Genomic DNA, 23751 nt, shown 5'->3' with positions numbered 1-23751 from the left:
CGCTTTTATTTGTCAAGTGTTTTGACAGATTTTAAAGCCGTTTTACTTTTACTGCCTGGAGAGGAAAGCAGCACTTGTCGGAGTACTTTTTCATAATTCTCCTCTTTTTGTCCAACAAGATCAACGAGCCAACCACCTGCAAGGGAAGGAACCGCCTCTGCTTCTGGAAAAGTGAGAGTGAAGTTGCTCAGTCGTGTCTGACTCTTTGAGACCCCATGGCTCCTCCGTCCATGGACTCTTCCAGGCAGGGATACTGGAGTGGGTTGCCATTTCCTTCTGGAGGAGCTTCAAAAACCAAGGGAGGGGCCAGACTCTTCTGGAATCCCCCAGACGCGTTTTGCAAGTAGACACAGGTGCGTCCTCTACCCTCAAAGCGCTGACGAGACCACAGCTCCTCTTTGCTGAGTCGCCAGTCAGCGCCTCCTCTCCAGAAGGCGGGAGACGCTCTTTCGCCACACCAGGCAGGCAGGAGTCCCGAGACTCACCATCAGCCGTGAGCACCCCTCCATCGCCAAGCCCTCCCTCTATGCCAGCTGTGCCACGTTGGTCTCTTGGTCCTCGCTCGGATGGATGTGCCAGAGAGCAGTCACGAGACGCATCCAGCTTCGGGGCTTTTTCAGCTCCATGACGGTGGACCCACGGGAACCCATTGCCATGGGGCAGCTGGGCGGACACCTGCGTCTTGGGGTCCCTGGCATAACTGGCGACCAGTCTTAACTGGTGGACAGGGCTCCTCCTGGGCTGAAAAAGCATAAACCCTGCAACACTGAGACTTGTGTTGACGCTTGGGTTCCCAGGGCTCATTTCTGTCTTCTTTTAACATCCATTTGATGGACTGGGAGCTCCTAACGAGAGATATCTCTAGACGAAATAGCTATTAGGTTGGGAACTTGGGTGTCTAAACAGGCATATCTTTCTAAATTGCAGATGATTAGCTGGTTCACAGACTTTAGCTGTGACAAGCATAATGCGTTGCTTAAGTGGCCTAAACGGGTTTGTTTTGCTCTCGCATATCAGCCCCAATGCTCTCCCAGCAGGAAACTTAAGAGCAAAAACAATAAATAAATGAATAAAATTGTGTTGACTGGAGAGGAAAAGAAAAACGGGCATCGATCACCAAATACTACAAAGCAAATAAACTGAGAAGTGGCATTTCAGGCAGAATTGACAGCTACAATGTGTCTGCATTTGCTCCACTGTCTCACTAGGGCACAAGTGCAAAGCTTATGCACCGATACAAGAGAACACAGAGTTGATACAATTTTGTGTTTCTAAGTCCTTTTAAGATACTGGTGGTGGTGGGCTGGAAAAATATGAATGATATGGAAAATGTGTCAACTCAGCTATTTTTAAATGAACAAAAAGAGCTGATACTTAAAAAATACAAAGTATACTTTTCCAAACTGAAAAATTCCTTTGTAGTGCAATCAGTCAAGGTCTAATTTTAAACTATCACCTCTTGCATTTGGGGTGCACGGGCAATCTTGTTTCCCTAAAGCAGAATATCCTGCATGGCCTGGTTTGAGCTCACCTGCTCCCCATCCGTGTTTCCTTTTGAGTAAATAGAAAAGAGCAAGTGCACAGCATTTAATGAGATGACTCCTTTAGGAGTCTAAATTACTCAGCATTTTCTAAAGGACTATTCAAGGACCTGCTATATAAAGTCAACAAGATCCTTAGATCTCCTCCTCTGTGACTACCACCATGGGCAAAGTGGTTACAATGTTTAGACATGAAATAAGAGAAGCAGACTATGGATCTGGTTGGCTTTGGAGAATTTACTCAATTGTTAATTAACTGGCTATCTTTAACCACTAATGTTTATCAAATGTCTTACATATTACCCAGACATATGAAACAGGCTTCAAACGCAACTTCATCCCATGTTCTAAACACAGGTCCTTTCTTGGGGAGCTGTCCACATGCTGCTCTGACAGCCGCTGGTGGGGGTGGGCACCACGGCTCCCACGTGATGGTCACCGAGAGGGAAATCCAGGTGGCGCGAGGCAGCTGCAGCGGTCTTGTCAGGACACCTGAGAAGACAAATTATGTTCTCTCTTTGTTGTTTTCTTTCTAAACATATTTGACAATCGATCTTTTATTAGCATTTGTGTTCTCTGAGATGATGCTTTTGTACATCACCTATGCTATTTCAGCACAAGGTATCAATCATGGATTAAGGACAAGATCTTGTACAAAGAATATTTATGTCTTAATTGTCTTGAAAGCTTGGCATAGTAATTGAAAATTCAAAGGTCAAAAATGCTCCTTTGTTTTTCCTATTTTTCAAGAAATCAAGAGGCCAACAACGCAAAGATTGATAGAAATACATTTTCCTTGTCTCTTTGGCACATTATACTAAATGGAGACAGGTGTCAGGCTGTCAAGACCTTGTGATGGTTCCCATCTAAAGGTGAATATGCCATTGAATGCCTACTAATAGAGATACTGCCTTAGAGGTAAAAAAGACTAACAGACAAATCATGAAAGAGGTCATTATGAAGGGATGTGAACACTGGAAGATACACTTAACCTCAACAGCAATCAAATATGAATGAAAGCCAAGCCTAGATGTCATGATTTACCAGTCAAGTTATTACACACAAAAATGTGTTAATCACAAGTATTGTATGAGAGCCAATCTTTCTGGGACTCTAACTGAAGGAAAGACTCTCAAACCCAAAGATACACAGAGGAAGTTGTTCATTCCAGAAAAACACAGGACACATTCTAAATATCACCAACAGAATCGATAACTAGGTTGCAAAATAGCCATACGATTATCTAGACTTAGTCAATAGTATACTGACTATGTATCCTTTCAGTGATAAGAGGGATACACTACTATGGATAAAATAAATAAGCTGTGAGGATGTTTCGTACAGCACAGGGGATATTTTATAATAATGGCAAATGGAATATAATCTTTAAAAATTGTGAATCACTGTGTTGTAGATCTGAAACAAAATATTGTAAATAACTATACCTCAATAAAAAACAAATAGAAGTCTCATGAGAGAAAAAGAAATATGGACCCTGACCCATAACTTGCATCATAATAAAAATGAACTCAAAATGGATCAGAGACTTAAATGGAAGACCTAAAATCATAAAACATCTATCTAGAAGAAAACACAGAAGAAAATCTTTGCAGCTTTGGCTAGGCAAAGATTATGTAAAACCCCAAAACCATAACCATAAAAGGGAAATGACTGATAAACTGGACTTCATCAGACTTTAAAACCTATGCTTTTTGAAAGATACTAATGATTATGAAAAAACAAGCCACTGACTTGGGAGGAAATATTTTTAAAACACACATGTGATAGAAATTTGCTTTCATGACATGAAAAGAATTCTCAAAACTCAATAATGAGAAACAAACCACCCAAACGTAAAACAGGGAAATAGTCTGAATGAAGATACACGGGCGGCACTCAAGCATGGGACAAGAGTTCAGTGCCCTAAGTCAGAGTAGGGGGTTCAGACAGACCAGAACGAAACACCACGGCACATTCATCGGAATGGTTAAAGCTTTAACCATTTGCCCTGCGGATGTGAATGCAGAACGGCATGGTTGCTTTGGAAGCCCGCTTGGCAGTGTCTTACAAGTAGATGTATATCCCTCATATTATCCAGAAATGTCACTCCTATTTATTCAAGGAAAGTGAAGCTTATGTTCACTCAAAAACCTGTTTGCGAATGTTGACAGTGCTTTATTTCTAATCACCCACCACTGAAAACAACTCAGATAAGCTGTGGGATGCATAAGCAGCCAGGCCCATCTTTCCAGTGGAATCCTGCCCACAATGGTCCTTTCAGCTGTGCATGAGACTCTCCCTGCAGTGTGCGATGAGACTTAGGAGGCTACTCATTGCATGATGCCATTCTGTGCATGAGACTCTCCCTGCAGTGTGCGATGAGACCCAGGAGGCTACTCATTGCATAATGCCATGCATGTGACTCCTTTCACATAACATTCTGGAATGTTATGGACCTGGGACCTTTGTCAACAAAAGTCCATATAGTCAAAGCTATGGCTTTTCCAGTAGTCATGTACAGATGTGGGAGTTGGGTCACAAAGAAGGCTGAGCACCGAAGAATTGATGTTTTCAAACTGTGGTGCTGGAGAAGACTCTTGAGACTTCCCTTAGACTGTAAGCAGATCAAATGAATCAATCCTAAAGGAAATCAACCCTGAATATTCATTGGACGGACTGATGCTGAAGATGAAGCTCCAGTACGTTGGCCATTTGATGCGAAGAGTCAATCTATTGGAAAAGACCCTGATGCTGGGAAAGATAGAAGGCAAAAGGAGAAGGGGACAGCAGAGGATGAGAGGGTTGGATAGCTTCACCAACTTAATGGACATGAATTTGAGCAAACTTCAGGAGGTAGTGGAGGACAGGGGCACCTGACGTGCTGCCATCCATGGGGCTGCAGAGTCCGACACAACTTATTGACTGAAAAACAACAACTAGAAAGGGCAAAATAAAATGTAAAAAGCACATCAGTTGTTTCCAAGGACTGTGGTTGGGAAAGGCATGACTGAAAAAGAACAGGAAGGAATTTGGGGAGATTTTAACTACTCTATATCTGACTGAGGTGGTGGTTAGGTAATTCTATGCGTTTGTAAGAACTCAGAGACTTGTACACTAAAAGCAGTGAATTTTGCTCTTTATTCTTATGAATAAACTTTCATCATTTGGGTGAAGATGACAGGTTCTGGACACGGATAGTGCTGATGGTTGCATAACAATACGAATGTACTTAATGCTACTGTACATTTGAAAATGCTTACAATGGAAAATTATGTTTTGTATATTTTACCACTATAAAAACAAGATTTCATAATTGCTAATTTCATTAATTTTTTAATATTCTATTTTACCTTTTGGCAATAGCGATTGTACTGTCAACTGAAAAAAGTGCATAACATGAGAGTTGTGTGTTAAGTTTTACTTGGGGCAGAACGAGGACTCTGGCCTGGGAGACAGCACCTCAGAGAGCTCCAAGCAGCTGCTCCACGGAGGCGGGCGGAGGCCAGTATATGCGTGATTTGGGCGACGGGAGAGCCCACAGGGAAGCACAGATGTTTTGCAAGAAGTCTCTGCTGGTCATAAGCAGCAGATGTCACCAGGACGCATTTTAGCGCTTTTCTAGACACGAGGAGATGCAAGAACTGGATTCATAAAACCTCCTGAAAGTATCTAAATATCCAAAGACCTGTTCGGCCTGTTTTTCCCAGAGTACAGAACACCTCATTCCTGATCTCCACTCTGAACTCCTTTCAAGGAGTGTTGAAGGTCAGCAGCTGCAGCGGCTCACGATTTAACCCAGCCACCAATTTGTATTGGTAGTACTTAAAGCACATTCATCTCTGTCGTATTACTGATCCCCATCTCACTAAAGCCCACTGAGCTTCAAATGTTCAGTCACTAAGTCATGTCCGACTCTTTGTGACGCTATGAACTGCCGCACGCCAGGCTTCTCTGTCCTTCACTATCCCTCAGAGTTTGCTCAAACTCATGTCCAATGAGTGGGTGATTCTATCCAGCCATCTCACCCTCTGTCATCCCCTTCTCCCCCCGCCTTCAATCTCTCCCAACATCAGGGTCTTTTCCAGTGAGTCAGCTCTTTGCATCAGGTAGCCAAAGTATTGGAGCTTCAGTTTCAGCTTCAGTCCTTCCAATGACGATTCAGGGTTGATTTCCTTCAGGACTGACAGGTTTGGTTTGGCTTGGAATGACCCCCTTTAACTTAGAAGACAGGTCCGGTAAGCAGTCTGATGAGGTGAGGCACGCTGCCTGCAGGTGGCGCCCTTCCCCTCCCAGCTATCCGCCCCCATCTGGCCGGTTCATCTCCAGAAAGCTGAAGTGCTCCTTGCTTTTCCTTTGCTGAGTGACAGCAAGGGTATTTCCTGAAGCTATGCATGGATTTTTGGAAAGAGGGACAGTTTGATCACTAATTAATTTTATTCAGTAGCTGGAGCAGAGATTTGAGTCAATAAGATTCAAAACTCACATATCAAATGCCTCGGTTTCCTTAACTTTCTGTGACACAGAAAACAAAACTTTCACGAAATAGCTATTTAGCTAGGTTCAGCACTCGCTGATGGTTTGCATTCTGTTCTATACTAAAGGACCGGTTACATTTTTCAAGTACTGCTCATGACCCACTAAGCCGACTTCGTCACCCACTGCTAAGAAGTGAGCATGCTTTGAAAAACACCCCTAGTGAGCTTGGCTACCCATCCTTTGCACGCATGCCAAGTTGCTTCAGTCGTGTCTAACTCTTCGTAAGCCCATGGACTGTAGCCCACCAGACTCCTCTGTCCATGGGATTCTCCAGGGAAGAATTCTGGAGTGAGTTGTCATGCCCTCCTCCAGAGGATCTTCCTGACCCAGAGATCAAACCCTCATCTCTTGGGTCTCCTGCGTTGCAGGTAGATTTTTTTTGTTCCACGCAGATTCTTTACTACTAGAGCCACCTGGGAAGTCCACGCTTTAGTCTCATTAACAACTTTTGTAGGGGAAAGACTGAAGGTCTTTTAACTATGTGTGTGAACTGAATATTTCTTAAAAGTTAAAAACTGTATTAAAAAAAAAAAAGTCCTTACCTCTTAGACCCTCATTTCCTATCCCTGTGACTAGCACCAAGGCTGCTTCAACCACAGGACCATGTCACTGGTCCTCACACCTCCATGCACCATCCTGCCTCAGGGCCTTCGCACCGGCTCTTCCTTCCGCCTGAAGCATCTTCCCCCAGATGTCCCCTGACTAGGCCCTCTCCTCCTCCAAGCCTCGGCCGCAGTGTCGCAGGGCCTTTGCACTGGCTCTTCCTTCTGCCTGAAGTATCTTCCTCCAGATGTCCCGTGACTAGGCCCTCGCCTCCTCCAAGCCTCGGCCGCAGTGTCGCAGGGCCTTTGCACTGGCTCTTCCTTCTGCCTGAAGTATCTTCCTCCAGATGTCCCGTGACTAGGCCCTCACCTCCTCCAAGCCTCGGCCGCAGTGTCGCCTCAGTGAGGCCCTCCCTGATTACTGGTTGAGAGCTGCAGCCACACCTCAGTCAGGCTTGCCCTGCTCTTCACGTCCCATCATGTCACCCTCACTATTTAGTACATTTATGTGTTGCTTATTGTCTGTTTATCCAAGTTAGACCATAACTCCAGAAGGGCTGGGGTCTTTCTGTCTCTTCACAAACGCCTGGAATAAAGCAGCATCTGGAAGATACTCAGCGGGTGCTGACAGAGTTTCTTGAGTATTCTCTACAGATTAGAATGGGCAGGTAGACGCTTCACATCGTATCTAGTCGATGAAGAGAAGCCAGGCACGTGGCTCTGCTCCCACCCGTGCCCCCGACCCCCAGGCTCAGGCCGACAGGATGCTTCTCAGAGGGCGGGCCTGGAGCAGAACCACTCATCACACTCACCAAAAAGGCAGGTTCCAGGGCTCACCCCAGACCCGCTGACGTAGAGTGTCTAAGGGCCGGGGCCAGGAGTTTGTGCTGTAGATAAGCCCCAGCCCCCACTAACTAGCTGTTTGGACTTTGCGGTTACCAGCACGCCATCTGACTAACCCCGACTGTGCGCGTGCTGCTGGCAATGCTGAGTCACGATGGCAACCGAAGTGGTGGCCATGGCGGAGGAGTAATCAGGCTGCAGGCTGGTTAATATGCGCCCAATGCCGAGCACCACCTAACGCAGTAACTCATTTACTCCTCTCCACAGCCCCAGAGACCAGCATGTTATCACTCACCCTAAAGGCGAGAAAGGGGGCAGAGAGCAGGGACAGTTTGTTTAAGGCCATGGGCCAGTCCAAGTGAAGCCCTGTGTACTGATCTGGTTTCCTGGGTGTACTATTTCACTGAGTACAATTTGATTCCAACTGCTACTTCTTTAAAATAAAAATAATGTGGAGAGAGGAAGAGAGGGTGAGATGTCTGGAAAGAGTAACATGGAAACTCACATTACCATATGTAACATAGATAGCCAACGAGAATTTGCTGTCTGGCTCAGGAAACTCAAACAGGGGCTCTGTATCAACCTAGAGGGGTGGGATGGGGAGGGGGATGGGAGGGAGGTTCAAAACGGAGGGGATATGTGTATACCTGTGGCTGATTCATGTTTAGGTTTGACAGAAAACAAAATTCTGTAAAGCAATCATCTTTCAATTAAAAAATAAATTAATTTTTAAAAAATAAAGAAAAAAGGGAAAAACAAATAATCGTATTTTTTGCAAAAAAAAAAAAAAAATCTACAACGAGGTCAAATAAAATTGAGAAGGAACTATTCAAAGAAGGCCAGTGCTTGTAAACTCCCGTGAGCCCACAAGAGGTGGCCTGGATCTCCTGTCCTCCCTTGTCCGAGATGTGCAGGAGGGTGGGAAGGTGGCCCCCCATGCTCTCTGGCCTGGGGAGCAGCCCTGCCGCCAGGCTGCCTGGGCCCTTGGTAGATTCTTTACCAGCTGAGCCACCAGGGAAGCCCAAGAATAGTGGAGTGGGTAGCCTATCCCTGCTCCAGCAGAACTTCCCCATCCAGGAATCGAACCAGGGTCTCCTGCATTGCAGGTGGATTCTTCACCAAGTGGGCTGTCAGGGAAGCCCTGGGAGACTGCAGGTCGCTTCAGTTCCCGCTACCAGCTGAGCTGACACCTGGGCTTCAAGTCTGAACAGACTTTTCCTGGACATCCCCGCCCGTCTTCACACCTCAGGGCCACCTGGGGGCCCAGACCAGCATTGGCTCACCCCCGAGGCGCAGCTATTCTAAACTCCCTGAGGGCAAGCTCTCCACGTGGGGTGATGGAGGAGTGCCCCCTGAGGCGGTGTGGGCTTCCTGCCTCCCTCCGCTCACCAGACCCCAGCCCTGGGGCCTTGGACTTCCCTGAGGGACACTTTCAGAGTGCTTAGGGCAGCCGCAGTAACCGTCTCCCTTCATCCTTCCTTTGAAGACTTTGTATCCATGCTCACGGTTTTACATTTCAGCAGGGCTCACGGCCTGTGGGCTGAGAGCTGTGTGAACTGCATGGAATCGTGAAATTGCATATCCAGGTCGGGCAGAGAGTGAGGACGTCCGTGGCACTGACTAGCACCCATCTGTTTCTATCATTCCACAGGAGAACTTCAAAGATAAAGGGATTTCTTCTGGAGCATTTACTCCCCTGTTTGGAGCAACCACATGTTAATGGTCCAGCCAGCAAACTGCCAACTGCAGCTTTCCCATCTCAGAGCATCCTCTGTGCTCCAACACGACCCGACAGGGACAACGATCGAGGTGAGTGTCCAGCGAAAACAGCCGAAGGAGCGGACCCCAGGCCGTTACCTACCCAAGGGGTAGGTGTCAGCGCTGCTGACAAGCCCCAGATGCTAAATAACACAGAGTGCCAGCCCACGAGAAAGAGGGAAATGGTGTGTGTGTGTCTATATGTGGAGATCCTTTTATCTGAGAACTAAGAATAAAGAAACATGCAAGTTGTCTGTTGCAAAGTAGAAACCCAGAAAAGGGAAGTCAGAGACCATTGCAGAGGATGATGAGTATGGGGTGCAAAAGATGGGGGATATGGAGGGGTGTCAGGGATGGAAAGCGATACTCTGCTGATTATGCCCTTAGCAGGCTTGGGGTTAGAACCAAGTTAATGTCACATCAATCAGTAAGAATGGAGGGAGACTTCCCATGAGATGCGAACAAACAAGAGAACCAAAAGGTGTGTTCCAAACAAATAACAAAGCAACACAGAAGAGGTGGGACAAGGAAAGAACTAAGACTAGCGTTCTCTGGCTCACCTCGCTATCTTTTTTTTTTTTTTAATTTTATTTTATTTTTAAACTTTACATAATTGTATTAGTTTTGCCAAATATCAAAATGAATCCATCACAGGTATACATGTGCTCCAAAAATATGGAACGCTTCACGAATTTGCGTGTCATCCTTGCACAGGGGCCATGCTAATCTTCTCTGTATCGTTCCAATTTTAGTATATGTGCTGCCGAAGCGAGCACTCGCTATCTTAACAGAGTGGACTGCTATGATAAAGTACCGCCCGACTGGGCAGCTTGAAGAAAACATTTATTTCTCTGGGTTCTGGAGGCTGGATGTCCAAGATCAAAATCTGGCCGCACAGGTTCTTGACGAGGACCCTCTTCTGGCGGTCAGACGGCCGCCTTCTTGCCGCATGCTCACGTGGCAGAGGGTACGTGGCCTGAGCTCCAGTATCCTGAGAATGCTGACCTGTCGTGAGGGATCCATGCTCACGACCTTACCTAAACCCAATCGGCCCTCAAAGTCTCGTCTCCTAACATCACCACGATGCTGGGTAGGGTTTCAACACAGGGACTCAGGGGTGGGCGTGACGTACTCTGAAGCTCAAGGCGAGAGGACACGGGGTACAACCTGAAGGGTTTTCAAATGGCCAAGTCTGTGACAATTCGAGCAGGATGAGTCAGGATAATAATAGATTATGATCCATGGAATAGAATATGATTTCTTGAGTCTGTCCTGACATAAATAAATAAATAAAGAGCCAGTAGTGAAAGCCCTTCCTTACAGCAGTGTCACAAGGGATAAATGTAGAATGTGGAGTTAGAAAAGCATCCTTTAGCACCCAATGTCTTCAAAATGAATTCACCCAAGAAGAATCGATGAACAGGCAAGGTTTGAATAGAGACGGTACACGTCCATAGTCCCGGAGTAGCCCCCTCCAGGCAGCTGTCAACTACAGAGGGGAGAACCAGTGGAGAAGCCTGGAGGACGCCTCTAGGGGTGGACCAGCTGGGCAGTTTCCTGAGGCGTCAGTCTACATGGGACACACATATCAAAAAAACCCTCTAGAAATGTAGAGGTGGGCAAAAGTTACGTTTGCTGGAATCCCGCTGAAGAAGAGTACTGTTTGCGGCTAGAAATACACTCCAAGCCACTCCCTCCCTAATCCCAAAGACTGGCAAAGGCAGCCCCTGACGGGGAGGGGTGGGGAAGGGTAGGGTGGGGGTTTGGGGGAGAAGAGTAGCTTCAGTTCAGTTCAGTTCAGTCGTTCAGTCGTGTCTGACTCTTCGAGACCCCATGGACCACACACAGCACGCCAGGCCTCCCTGTCCATCACCAACTCCCGGAGTCTACTCAGACTCAGCTCCACTGAGTCGGTGATGCCATCCAGCCATCTCCTCTTAGGGCTGCTCCAAACCCCAGTCGAGAAGCTGAGTGGTCGCTCTCAGATCTCCATCATAAAGACCTCAGTTCCTTCTCTCAATACATTATTTTTAAGCATTAAAAACAAATTGGGTCACACCTACTGTCCAGCACAAGGAACCATATACCATATCTTGCAATACCCTATAATGGTATTCTTGGGTATTCCCTATAACGGACAAGAACCTGAAAAAGAATATTTGTGTATGTATAATGAATCGCTTTGCTGTACGGCTGAAACTAACACAACATTGTAAACTATATTTTAAAATGGTTTAAAAATAATAATACATTTTTAGAAAATAAGTGAGGAAACTAAAAACAACTGGTTCGCAGAAGCAAGGAATGAGGACGTTGTCCCCATCTGTTCCTGCATGAAAACCACCCCTCCCAAACCCCTCATCCGCCATCCTCAGGGATTTCTGCAAAGCTTGGCTCCCCCTCCCTGGCCGCCCCGTTTGGGTTGGAGTGTCCTGTTCCCATAGAGCTCTGCACACCACCCCTCAAACTTCTGATTCCTTATTTCCTCATCTGTCTTCTATTTGTCTATCTCCACGTGAACACAAGTTTCCACTCCACTTCCCACTTAGCACCTATGCAGGTGCGCCTATTTCACACCTAGTCACACAACACGTGCTCAGCACGTATGTAGGTGCACACTCTGCTGGTGGAAAAATATTTGGACCTTAATTTTTTTGATCATTTTTCCCCAGAGAAAAAGCTAAATGCCCTCTTTTGGGATTACTTTTTAGTTGGAAGAACACTGAACAGATCTTTAGTTTAAAAAATAAGCTGGAAGAATCCGACAAAACTCAAACCAACCTAGAGAATGTTCTTAGGCAGTTCTGATTCAATAAAACCTCTTTTTTGACCCGTTACATCACAAATTAGCCTTAAAAACCAGCATTTGGGTGAAAAATCAGCAGCTGACTTCATTCTGTTTCTATATTTAACTCAAAAAACAATTTCTAGTAGAACATTACCCTGATTTTCAAGTGTTAAAAATTTCAGACTAGTAAATCTGAGACTTTTGATATTTATGATGTCAAATGTTTACAAGTAAAACAGCTCAATGGAAAATAAAATATCGCAAGAAGAAAGTAGTCAGAGAATTCAGAAGATTATATATCATACAAGTGGGAAAAAAGCCTGATTTATTATGATGTGATCGTTCAGATATTCAATACATTTCAGAGACTGAAGTCTGCAACACGCCCAGCACAAAACACATGGAATTCCACTGTGACTGTGCAGCCTGTGCCCCGTCCCCCGCCCAGAATATCTGCCACGCGTGTGCATGTCTTTATACCCTGGCTTTATAGGAAAGTCTTCTCTATATACACATTTTAGTCTTTTTTTGTCCAACTCTCTGATCTGAGGTCTTTCCATTTTGGCATGTCTAGCGGTGGTTAACCACTTTCACTTCATGAGTATATCACAATCTATTCATGCATTCTTTTTAAAAAATGTGCATTTCACAGAGAACTATAGTCAATATCTTGTAATCACCTATGCTGCTGCTGCTGCTGCTAAGTCGCTTCAGTCGTGTCCGACTCTGTGGGACCCCATAGATGGCAGGCCACCAGGCTCCCCCGTCCCTGGGATTCTCCAGGCAAGAACACTGGAGTGGGTTGCCATTTCCTTCTCCAATGCATGAAAGTGAAAAGTGAAAGTGAAGTCACTCGGTTGTGTCCAACTCTTTGCGACCGCATGGACTGCAGCCTACCAGGCTCCTCCATCCATGGGATTTTCCAGGCAAGAGTACTGGAGTGGGGTGCCATTGCCTTCTCTGAGTAATCACCTATAATGGAAAATACTTTCAAAAATAGCATATGTGGATATGTATGACTGAATCTCCTTGCTGTGCACCTGTCACAGGATAAGCCAACCATACGTCAATAAAACGTATATATTAAGAAAAAACATGCATTTGACCCTGTGCTTGTTTGGGTTTTTATTCTTTTGGGAGTTCTGTTGGTTTTTGCTATAATCAGCAATGCTGCAAGCACGTTCTGGTTTTTTTTTTTTTTGGTGGATTCTTTTTTTTTTTTCTAATTTTATTTTATTTTTAAACTTTACATAATTGTATTAGTTTTGCCAAATATCAAAATGAATCCGCCACAGACGTTCTGGTTCTTAATGCACATGTGTGAACATCTCTTTCGGGTGTGTACCAGCGGGAATATTGCTGAGTAGAAGTGCATATTCTTTTCTTCACTAATTAATAACTTTACCAGATACTGTCAAATCGTTCTAAAGAGCGGTTGTTCTACTTCATTCTTCCATCAGCACCACCAGCACTTGGTACTGTTTACGTTCTGAATCTCTACCGATCTGGTGGGTGTGAGCTGGCTTCAGTGCGTATGCCTCCTGCACAGTCAGGCTCCCCAGCTTCTTGTATTGTCATCAGCTATTTCAGCATTCTCATCTGTCATCTGTGCGTTTATGTGCTCAGCCGCTCAGTCATGTCCGACTGACTCCTTGCAACCCCAGGGACTGTAGCCCGCTAGGCTCCTCTGTCCATGGAATTCTCCAGGCAAGAATACTGGAGTGGGTTGCCAAGCCCTCTTGCAGGGTATATTCCCAACCCAGGAATCGAACCCAGGTCAGCCTTTGCCCATTTTTCTAATGGGCTATTGGTTTTTATTATTATTACCAATTAGTGTGTATGTATTCTGGGTACTAAAACTTTGTTAGTCATACACAAGTATTTTTTTCCTAGTTTATTTTTCCTAGTGTCTTTTCACATTTAAGTGACATTTTTAGATAATGAAGCAGTTTCAAATTTTAATGAGCTCTAGTTTACCAATCTCTAGCTGCTTTTGTTTTTATTGTTTTAATTCTTTTTCAAAAAAAATCATTTACCCACTGAATTAATATAATTCTATGAGACAAACATTTATCAAAGCATTATTTTTTTTCCTTCTAATTTCCAATGTAGTTCAATAAGAGAGATTTATTAGTGGCTTTTAGGGCTTCCCCGGTGGCTCAGACAGTAAAGAATTCGCCTGCAAAGCAGGAGACCTGCATTTGATCCCTGGGTTGGGAAGTTCCCCTGGAGAAGGGAGTGTCAATCCACTCTAGTATTCCTGCCTGGAGAAGTCCATGGACAGGGAGCCTGGGGGGCTACAGTCCACGGGGTGGCAAAGAGTGGGACACAACTGAGCAGCTAACACTTTCACTTACACTCTTTGCCGATGGATGCACTTCGGTCATCTCCACAGTCAGTCCTATAATGTTCTAAATGTCAACACTCTTTCTAGCAGCAAAACCTTTTTATAGGCATTTTTCAGTTCAAACAAGATATCTTATATATGAATGATTATTGTAAAAAAAAATCTTTGAAGTGCTTAGGGACCTAATTCAATACTGAGAGCTTGAAAATTAACAATAGCTTAGTGTATGCTCTTAGATACAGTGACAGCATAAACCAGGACCTGTTGCCCTGGATCCAGACAGGCTGCTGTTCCCTGAAGGTCTCTCCCTCCCCCGCTACTGGCACTGCTTTCTGTTGCTTCACATCGATTTCTCCCTGGTCTGTTTAGCCTTGTTTAAAACTCCTTCTGGCCAGAGGAAGCGTAAACTGCTCTTCCCTCCCAGCGCTTAAGTGTTGTAGCTTATAAATGGCAGGTGGTGAACGAAAAATTGAACAAACATTTGGGGTACGCCATTAGGACAGGATTGTTTAGGCTTTATATAGCTGGTAAATGTTTATCTATGGTGCACAAAGCAGCGATCTACATTCCTTTCATTTTCTGCTGATGAAGATTCCTTCCTTTGCATTGCATACTATATTAGCCTGACTTTGAAGTGGCGAGTAGTTATTTTTGGACTCTGTCATTCCTGCCTCTTCCTTCACATCTGAGCCCAAGGCTCAGAAGGACACAGTCACTGGCATCTCTCAGGCCACCTTGTTCCAACCTCGCTGTGTGGAAGGATGAATGCCCCCAGGTTAAGTGCCCACCCCTGGGGGCAGTATGGAAGACAGAGGGCGTGGGAGACAGTGCTAGTGGCTTCTGTTCTCTGCTGCTGCTGCTGCTGCTGCTGCTAAGTCGCTTCAGTCGTGTCCTACTCTGTGCGACCCCACAGATGGCAGCCCACCAGGCTCCCCCATCCCTGGGATTCTCCAGGTAAGAACAGTGGAGTGGGTTGCCATTTCCTTCTCCAATGCATGAAAGTGAAAAGTGAAAGGGAAGTCACTCAGTTGTGTCCAACTCTTCGCGACCGCATGGACTGCAGCCTACCAGGCTCCTCCGTCCATGGGCTTTTCCAGGCAAGAGTGCTGGAGTGGGGTGCCATTACCTTGGAACGGGCCTAGTGTTCCGCCCTTTTTAAGCCCTTTGCAGGACACTGACCCTTCCTTCCATTTCAGAAGCTACAGGAATTTTGTGGCACATTTTTTGTGCTCCTGGTACAGCTCTCAATGCCCTTTGTGCATAAAGGAGGAAATGAAGGTCCGGACATGTGCCTGCCGCCAGGTTCAGTTCAGTTCAGTCGCTCAGTTGTGTCTGACTCTTTGCGACCCCATGAATCGCAGCACGCCAGGCCTCCCTGTCCATCACCAACTCCCGGAGTTCACTCAGACTCACGTCCATCGAGTCAGTGATGCCATCCAGCCATCCCATCCTCTGTCGTCCCCTTCTCCTCCTGCCACCAATCCCTCCCAGCATTAGAGTCTTTTCCAATGAGTCAACTCTTCGCATGAGGTGGCCAAAGTACTGGAGTTTCAGCTTTAGTGTCATTCCTTCCAAAGAAATCCCAGGGCTGATCTCCCTCAGAATGGGCTGGTTGGGTCTCCTTGCAGTCCAAGGGACTCTCAAGAGTCTTCTCCAACACCACAGTTCAAAAGCATCAATTCTTCGGCGCTCAGCCTTCTTCACAGTCCAACTCTCACATCCATACACGACCACAGGAAAAACCATAGCCTTGACTAGACGGACCTTTGTTGGCAAAGTAATGTCTCTGCTTTTGAATATGCTGTCTAGGTTGGTCATAATTTTTCTTGCAAGGAGCAAGTGTCTTTTAATTTCATGGCTGCATTCACCATCTGCAGTGATTTTGGAGCCCCCAAAAATAAAGTCTGACACTGTTTCCACTGTCTCCCCATCTATTTGCCATGAAGTGATGGGACCAGATGCCATGATCTTCGTTTTCTGAATGTTGAGCTTTAAGCCAACGTTTTTTCACTCTCCCCTTTCACCTTCATCAAGAGGCTTTTGAGTTCCTCTTCACTTTCTGCCATCAGGATGGTGTCATCTGCATATCTGAGGTTATTGATATTTCTCCTGGCAATCTTGATTCAAGCTTGTGCTTCTTCCAGTCCAGCATTTCTCATGATGTACTCAGCATATAAGTTAAATAAGCAGGGTGACAATATACAGCCTGGGCATACTCCGTTTCCTATTTGGAACCAGTCTGTTGTTCCATGTCCAGTTCTAACTGTTGCTTCCTGACCTGCATACAGATTTCTCAAGAGGCAGGTCAGGTAGTCTGGTATTCCCATCTCTTTCAGAATTTTCCACAGTTAGACACCATAAAAGGCTCAGGGCTCAAAATGCTTAGGGCTCAGGCGTGGCTTCACAAGATTTGTCACTAGTCAAAATGATAAACAACAATTTTCAGTTGCAATACACAATGACCATATTTCTTTTTCCAGTCTGCAGTCAGTACTTGAGGATATTAGAGTTAATTGCCAGCTTTGCAACAGGGGGATGGATGTCTAACTTCCTTCAACAAGAAAGTGTTTTAATAATTTGGTCTTATACGTTCACCCTGGGACTGGGCTGTTCTTATGTGAACCGCCTAGAACTGTTGGTGACACCAGACGGGGACCCCTGGGGCAGGGCAGCATCATGGTCATTTTTGTGCCTCCACTGCCGCACCCCATGCTTGCACACGTCTCGTGGTGGCTGGTGGGCAGCTAATGTTAACAGGAAGCAACTAAGCTAGAAATATGTATGGGTCCTTCACCCTCAGGAAGGTAACCCCGAAGGTGAGGAGGGCACACCCAAATGACTACTTATCAGTTGGCACAATGGGACAGTGACTGTAAGGATGATGGGTATTCAGACAACACAAATCGTTTGGACTTGGAAAGATTAAACAATGTTAGCAAGAAAAAAGATGGGAGTTGAACTCACACTGAAAGCTAAGGTGTAACAGGGACCAGCAGGAAAAGAGGAGTTCGATTTATAAGCGGCTAGAAGAATTAATTTAGAAAGGTAACATTCCCATTTCCAGGAGCACTGTTTTTCTTTCTGCTTTTACACAGATCTCAGTTTCATTATTCATACTGTACAGTAACTGCACAAAGCTCTCCACAACGTGGGGCAAGGATCAGACTGGAAGGTCTCCTGGGTGGACCGCTTGGTAGTGGGGGAGCCCTGTGAGTGTCGTTTCATTCTCTGTTAAAACAACAAAGGAAGACGGTAACAAGGTTGGGAGGCCAGCCACTGCCAGCTGTGATGCCCATGAGCACTGTCCAGATCGACATTTTAAACATGTTTCTGAAGCGTGATTGAACAACAACCAAAAAAGCTAGGGCTTTTTCTTTCTCTGTCCCCTTCCCACAGTGAAAATGGGTTCCCTATTTCCTCAAGGCCACGCTTTTGTTGCTTTTCTGCCCTGAAGATTACAGTTTATTTTCGGGGGAAGAAGAGGAGTGTGTGTAGGTGTGTGTGTAGGTGTGTGTGGTGGCTGTTCCCTTTCTCAGCCCACACAAGGGCTGTGCCCGGGACTCTGCCTATCTTTCTGGTCAACGCCTGATGTGGTTCGTGGAGAAGAAGCCTGCAGGATGGTGCAGGTCTTTCTGCCTCTGCAGCTCTGAGGGGCTTCATACTCTCATGTTAGCCCACATGTGGACTTCAGATGTCACTGAACATTTTTAGCTGAATCTTAGTTCCAGCTTCTAAGATACCTTGACTTGTCTGCTCCAGGTAAGCAAAGGCCCAGGTCCTGTTCTTCCTTGTAGATGTCTGCGTCTCCATTTTCCGTCGGCTGCTTTGGAACCCTTCGGTTCTCTGATGGATTGAGAAAATTGCCATTGCTTGTAATTTTTTATTGTCATGAGCTTGGCAGTGATGTTCTTTGCAGCTCTCTGTATATCTGAGATGAAACTGGAAATTTCTAATCTGCTTTTGTTGTTCTCCACTGAGTATTTAATTTCAAATATCGCATTTTCACCTCTAGAAGTTCCACTTCATATATTCTCTGTCCTTCCTCATTAGGGTCCCATTTACCTTAAGCCCTTGAGCATATTTATATCAAGTCTTAGAAATCCCTGGGCTGATAATTCTGTTGTCTCTGTTACGTATGTTTCTGTTTATTAATTTTTCTCCTGGTATTGGTCATATATTCCTGCTTCTTCTTTTCGTTAGTAATTTTTCTTTAAATGCTGGCCTCTGTGAATTTTACTTTATTGAGGGCTAGGTTGGTTTTTTGTTAAAGAAAACTGAAGTTTGTTCTGGTGGGCCATTAAATTATGTGCTGATTGGCATAAACCATTTCAAGAGTTGTTTTTTAGGAGATTCTAGTGCTCCTTTGTCCTAGTTCTAATGCATGGACCCTTCTTGGATCTTTCTGAAGGTCCTGGGTGGTCAGCCAGGGTTACCCCCTCTGGGTGGTTGAAGTTTAAACGTTGCCCAGCTCTGCCTGAGCTCCAAGAACGGTTCAGTTGATAGCTTTCTGGTTGTTCTGGTCCTCTGTTGATATTCATGGGATTTCTCCACGCAGCAGCACATTCAAGGTGTCCCTGTGTGGATTCTTGGAGCTCTTCCTAAGCATTGCTGCATCATCTGCACTACCACCCCCCACAATGTCCCATGTTAGCCCCTCTAAATTCTGGTCTGTCTCCTCAAGTCTTTAAGACAGCTGTGTTTTATTTGAGTGTCCTCTCCTGCCTCATGGTCCAGAAACTGTTTCCAGGCAGAAAGCTGGACGATTATATAGTTTCCTTTCTCTCAGTGCCCACAGGCTTGTGCTGCCTGTGGCCCAATGTCGGAAAGCAATTTTGTTTTTTCAAATGCGTCTTTTCAAGTTATGGAGTGAGGGGAGTCTGTCCCTATGTCTCCATCATGGCCAGAAGCAGTTTCTTTATGTCTGTGTTAAGATCGCCTTTGTGGATGCTGTTCAGTTTCATCATATATGTCTAGGTGTGGCTTTATTTTTCTTGCTTGTATTTGTTATGCCTCCTGTATTTGTGGGTTTGTATCTTCCATCTCTTGTCAAACATTGCCTCTTTTCCGTTCTCTTTTTTCTCTACTTTTTGCAATGCAATTTCTCATGAATTTGATTTTTTCATTCCAAGCTTCAAATGTTCAAACCTCTCCTTCATGTTGTCCCTCCACCCCCATCCCCCACTTTTGTGGCATATTCTGGGAAATCTTTTCCTGTCTTTAATTTTCTCAAGTCTCTTTTCTGTTTAACTCCTGTTTTGCATTTTTTACTTCAACAATGAATTTTTTTTGCAGTTTTATTGAGTTATAATTGATATACAAAAAAATGACATAAACTCAATGTATACAATTTGATATGTTTGGGTATGTGTATATACCTGTGAGACCATCATCACAAACAATCTACTCTTTGGTTCTCTCATTAAACCTTAACTTGGAGTACAACTGCTTCACAGTGTTGTGTTAGTTGTGCTACACTGTTTTGAAGCAATTAGAATTTTCTAGAAGTTTCATATAGAGTAGAACCCTTTTATTCTGAACCATTTGAGAATAAGTTCCTGACTTGATGTGCCATCAGGTACTTTTGTAAGAAGGAAGAAAAAATCTTGAGTCCATGTCGGATCTGTTTCTGTTAATCTTTGTATTCTATTGTTTTTGCTGTAGTTAAGAATGTTGCCTATAGCCTGAACTATTCAGGACAGCCCATTCTCAAGGATCTGACCTTTAACAGTATAGCACTTTGCCGTTTGTGTAGAGATAAAAAAGTGGCAGAACAGAGAGTAACATTTGTCTTGCTGGGGTGGTTTATAGAAACACTGTAACCAGACCTTTGCAGAGAGCTGCAAGAACAAAGGATTCTAGTTTGTAATCATCACTTCCTTCCCTTTAATATAAAAGAAGCCTGAATTCTAACACATGCTTCTTTGGGACACTAGTCCATCATCTTCTTGGGTCTGTAGGCTTTCCAAATCAAGTGTTAGTCTTTGCCCCAACACCTTGCCTCTTGATTTATTGGCCTGCCAGGCAGCAAGAAACACAAACGTGGACTCTGTAATAGTATTTCCAACAAACACTTTCTTCCTGCATAGTACGTGCAATCATCAAAATAAGGAAGTGAAGTCTGCTACGTAACTCCCATCTTATTTCCAGACTGATTTTTGCAAATTGTTCCAATAATATTCATTAGCGTGAAGGATCCAGTTCAGAATCATGCATTGCATTCAGCTGTCATGTCTATTTTTTCTTCAATCTGAAAAAATTTCTCAGTCTTTTCTTGACTTGCGTGACTTCCAACACTTCGGAAGACCTTTGTGGTACGTCCCTCAATTTTTTTTGTCCTTATTTCTTCAAGGTTAGACTCAGTTACGTATCTGCGACTGGATTACCACCGGAGTGACACTGTTTCTTCCTGTTGCATCCTTTCAGGTGGCACAAAATTCTGATTTACTCCGTTACGGGAAAACGTTTACTATCATCAGTTAAGGCGGAGTTTTCTAGGCTTTTCCACCATAAAGCATTCTTTTCTCCTAAGAGCGTCCACGAGTACTGCTTGAGGATTCATATGAAGTCCTTTGGCATCTCTGCGCCTATGTTCGGCCTTCTCTTCCTAGCTAAAATGACCCATTTCTTTCCCCATATTTCTCACATTCCTTGTTCTCGCACCAACGTCAGTAGCTCGTCTGTACTTAAAGGCCTAGCTACATTCACCCCACCCACCCGCCGAGTGAGAAGCCGTCTTCAGACGCCTTCCCCCCAGCAGCCCTCAGCCTCCTCCGCACCCTGATGCCCTTTCTGTCACTCGTTAGCACCACGCTCTCAACCCTTCCCGCTCCTCTCGCGCTCTCGTTCAGCGCAGTCTAACAGTCTCAGGGCCCACCCGCTCAGCGAACCTGCCGCCGCCCCGCAGCCCGCAGAGCGCCAGCCGGGCGCCGCCCCGCCCGCCCTCGCCCCACGCGTCCGCCCCTAGCGCCGTGACTCCGCCCCCAGCCCGCGCCTCACAGTCCAAACACAGAAACCCGGCTGCCGCCCCGTAGCGGGGCGCTGGGCCTCTCCCACTTCCAACGGGACTTCCGCCGGGCGTAAAGCTCGGCGCCAACTGCTGCAAAACGCCTTACGACAGAGCTCGGGCCGCGCTACGGCCGGCAACCGCCCCGGCCCCCGCGTTCAACACTGGGCTGTCTGGAAGCCCAGCGAGGCGGCCGCTTGCGAGTTTGCCTTCCACCTTCGGCCTTTGTTTCCCCGGGGGCGGCCAGGAGCCGCCGCGGCCGGCGGGAAGGGCCCGCGCCGGCGCCTCCCGGCCGCCATCATCCCGGCGTGCACAGCGGCGGCAGGCGAGCCGTCCGCCATGTTGCGATAGTTTGTTGTTTTCTTCCTGCGGAGGAGCAGGCCGGAGGGCCCCCACCCGCCGGCCGCGCCGCCTCCGGCACCCAGGCCCGGCCAGCCGCCCCCGTCCCCCGTCCTCCCCGCCCCCCGCCGCGCGTCCCCGGGCCCCGGCTGGCCCGGCGGCCCCCCCCAGCTGGCTTGGTGGGGCGAGGCTGAAGGCCGGGCCCAGCGAGCACCATGGCGGCCGCCCTGGGAGCGGGCGGAGGAGCGGGCGCCGGAGGTAAATGAACGGCCGCGCGCGGGAGGCGGCGGCGGCGGCGCCGTGGGGGGGGGGGGTGGGGGCGGCTGCGGGCCGCTCCCGGCCGTCGTAGTGCCCCCGGGAGGCTCGGGGGGGTCGGGGTCTATGGTGTCCTTGTCCTGAGGCGGCGGGCGGCCTGCCCGGGGGGACAGCGCCCGCCGCCGGGCGCGCTCGGGAGGGTCGCGGCCCCGCTGGGGTCGTTCGGGAGGGCTCGGCGTGGTTTCCAGCCCCTTACTGGACCTGGCTGAGGCGCACGGACCTGAGGGAAGGTGTTTGCGGGGCATTTCAGAGAGTAAGGAGTCTGAAAAAAGAACCTCCCGCGACTGCTCTAATTTACCTGAACTCCTCAGTTGTCTGAATCCGGACCCATTAGTGCTTGCTTGTCAGCGTCTTGCAGAGGGTGGAACTGGGGCAGAAACGGCAGTTTTTTGTCTTGTGTTCCAAACATAGATAAGTTTGGCAGAGCACCTAACTCACACCTGATTTTTTCAGGCAAAATCACTTTCTGCTTGAAATCACATTTTTGTTGACTGAAGTTTTTTGTTTGTTTTTAATATGAGTAAAACACTTGGAAGTGAGTTTTCTGATTGTTTGGAAACTCTGATAAAGGGGACCCTTAGGTGGAAAAGGGTGAACACCACCTGCATTCGGGCGGAGTTCTCATTATTGAAACGTTAGGCCATTCTGCTATATACTCTTCAGTAATAATGCTGATTTAAGACTACATTGTAGCGATCCTGTCTAGGAGTTTTGGCCAAAGTATCAAAGAGTTCCTATGGCAAAATAGAAAAACCTAAGAGACCAGCGCTGAAATGTGACTTCAGGCAATATGATTTGTGCCTGCCTTTTTTCTGTCACGTGGTCCCCCCCCCCCCCCCCCCCCGGCTTTCTAGTTAGAGTTTGAAAATATTTGCTTTACTTATTGTTTACTTGCTGGAGTTTTGTATCATTTTCAAGAGGTAGGTAGTCTGGATACTCCTGGGTCAAAACTGTTTTCATTAGTAATACTAATGTAGCCTGGCATGTTTCACTCTTTCACGTGACTGCAGAGGAGTTTTCCAGAGGCTGTATGTATCACACGTGAAGACGTTATCGTACTGATGGCTAATGTAATGTGTGCTTGCATGTTTTTTCAAGTTTCTCATGTTTTGAAAATGGCAAATACCAATGAATGCAATTGACATAAAAGCTGGGTGATGTCCTCTAATAAGTTTGAATCCAGAAAGTTTTTGAGAATTGCCGTTTTAGAGGATTAGGCTTCATCCTTGATGATTTGGAGTTTTCCCTTCCATTTTGTCATGCACATCTGTTCTCCCATTGTTCTTAGACTAAAGCCAGGCTGCTTACCAAGGTTTGTTTGAGTCGTGCATGGCTCAGCCCCCAGCCTCAGCCAACTCCTGTCAGCCAGCTCCTCATCCCCTAGGTCTCAGGCTCCTGGAGGCCTTCCCTGAGCATTCTTCTTTGTGTCTCAAGTATGTCCATCTCTTGCTTATGTGCCTCCCTCAGATATCTTTATTCTGTTGCAACCTTGTTTCTTATTCTGTGGCAACCTTGTTTCTCGAACATTTGTGGAGTTTGTGATTGTATTTGGTTACCTGATCGCTTCTTTTTTTACTCTCTCTTCCCCAGTAGCCTGCAAGCCCCTTGAGGAAAGTAATGCTGCCTGTTACACCTGCTGTGTATTCCAGGTTCCTGGCATGTAGTATATGTTCAATAAATACTTGGCAGCTACCCTTTTCTGTGCATTTGTAAGTTGCACATTTACAGCAGTGTTGCCT

At 46.2% G+C, this 23751-nt stretch overlaps 1 protein-coding gene, 1 long non-coding RNA gene and 1 other non-coding gene across 16 annotated transcripts in view; 1 reads left to right on the top strand and 2 right to left on the bottom strand.

Moving 5' to 3' along the window:
* Positions 1-1758: 1758 nt before the first annotated feature.
* Positions 1759-23517, bottom strand: LOC147373387 (uncharacterized). Its single transcript, XR_015163083.1, has 2 exons — positions 22311-23517; positions 1759-2033 (listed from the first exon to the last, which is right to left on the bottom strand). It is a non-coding gene; the product is annotated as an uncharacterized LOC147373387 (long non-coding RNA).
* LOC147373388 (U6 spliceosomal RNA) lies at positions 9890-9996 on the bottom strand. The gene has a single exon (XR_015163300.1). It is a non-coding gene; the product is annotated as a U6 spliceosomal RNA (small nuclear RNA).
* RBM33 (RNA binding motif protein 33) overlaps positions 21388-23751 on the top strand; it is a 111249-nt gene continuing 108885 nt past the window's right edge. For 5 of the 14 annotated variants that reach the window (XR_015163071.1, XM_086398133.1, XM_086398132.1 and 2 more), the window contains exon 1: positions 21388-21955. Coding sequence is in view for 13 of the 14 variants with exons in the window: in XM_086398133.1 (XP_086254259.1) it covers positions 21913-21955 (43 nt within the window). In the remaining variant the exon portion in view is untranslated. The remainder of the gene's footprint in view (positions 21956-23751) is intronic. The other 9 variants (XM_086398123.1, XM_086398122.1, XM_086398121.1 and 6 more) reach the window with 4 other exon arrangements.

The sequence above is a fragment of the Bos grunniens genome, chromosome 4 (assembly GCF_055505025.1).
Source record: "Bos grunniens cultivar Pamir isolate PY7600 chromosome 4, Bosgru_T2T1.0, whole genome shotgun sequence".
NCBI classification, from domain to species: domain Eukaryota; kingdom Metazoa; phylum Chordata; class Mammalia; order Artiodactyla; family Bovidae; genus Bos; species Bos grunniens.
This window is presented reverse-complemented; position numbering and strand designations above follow the sequence as displayed.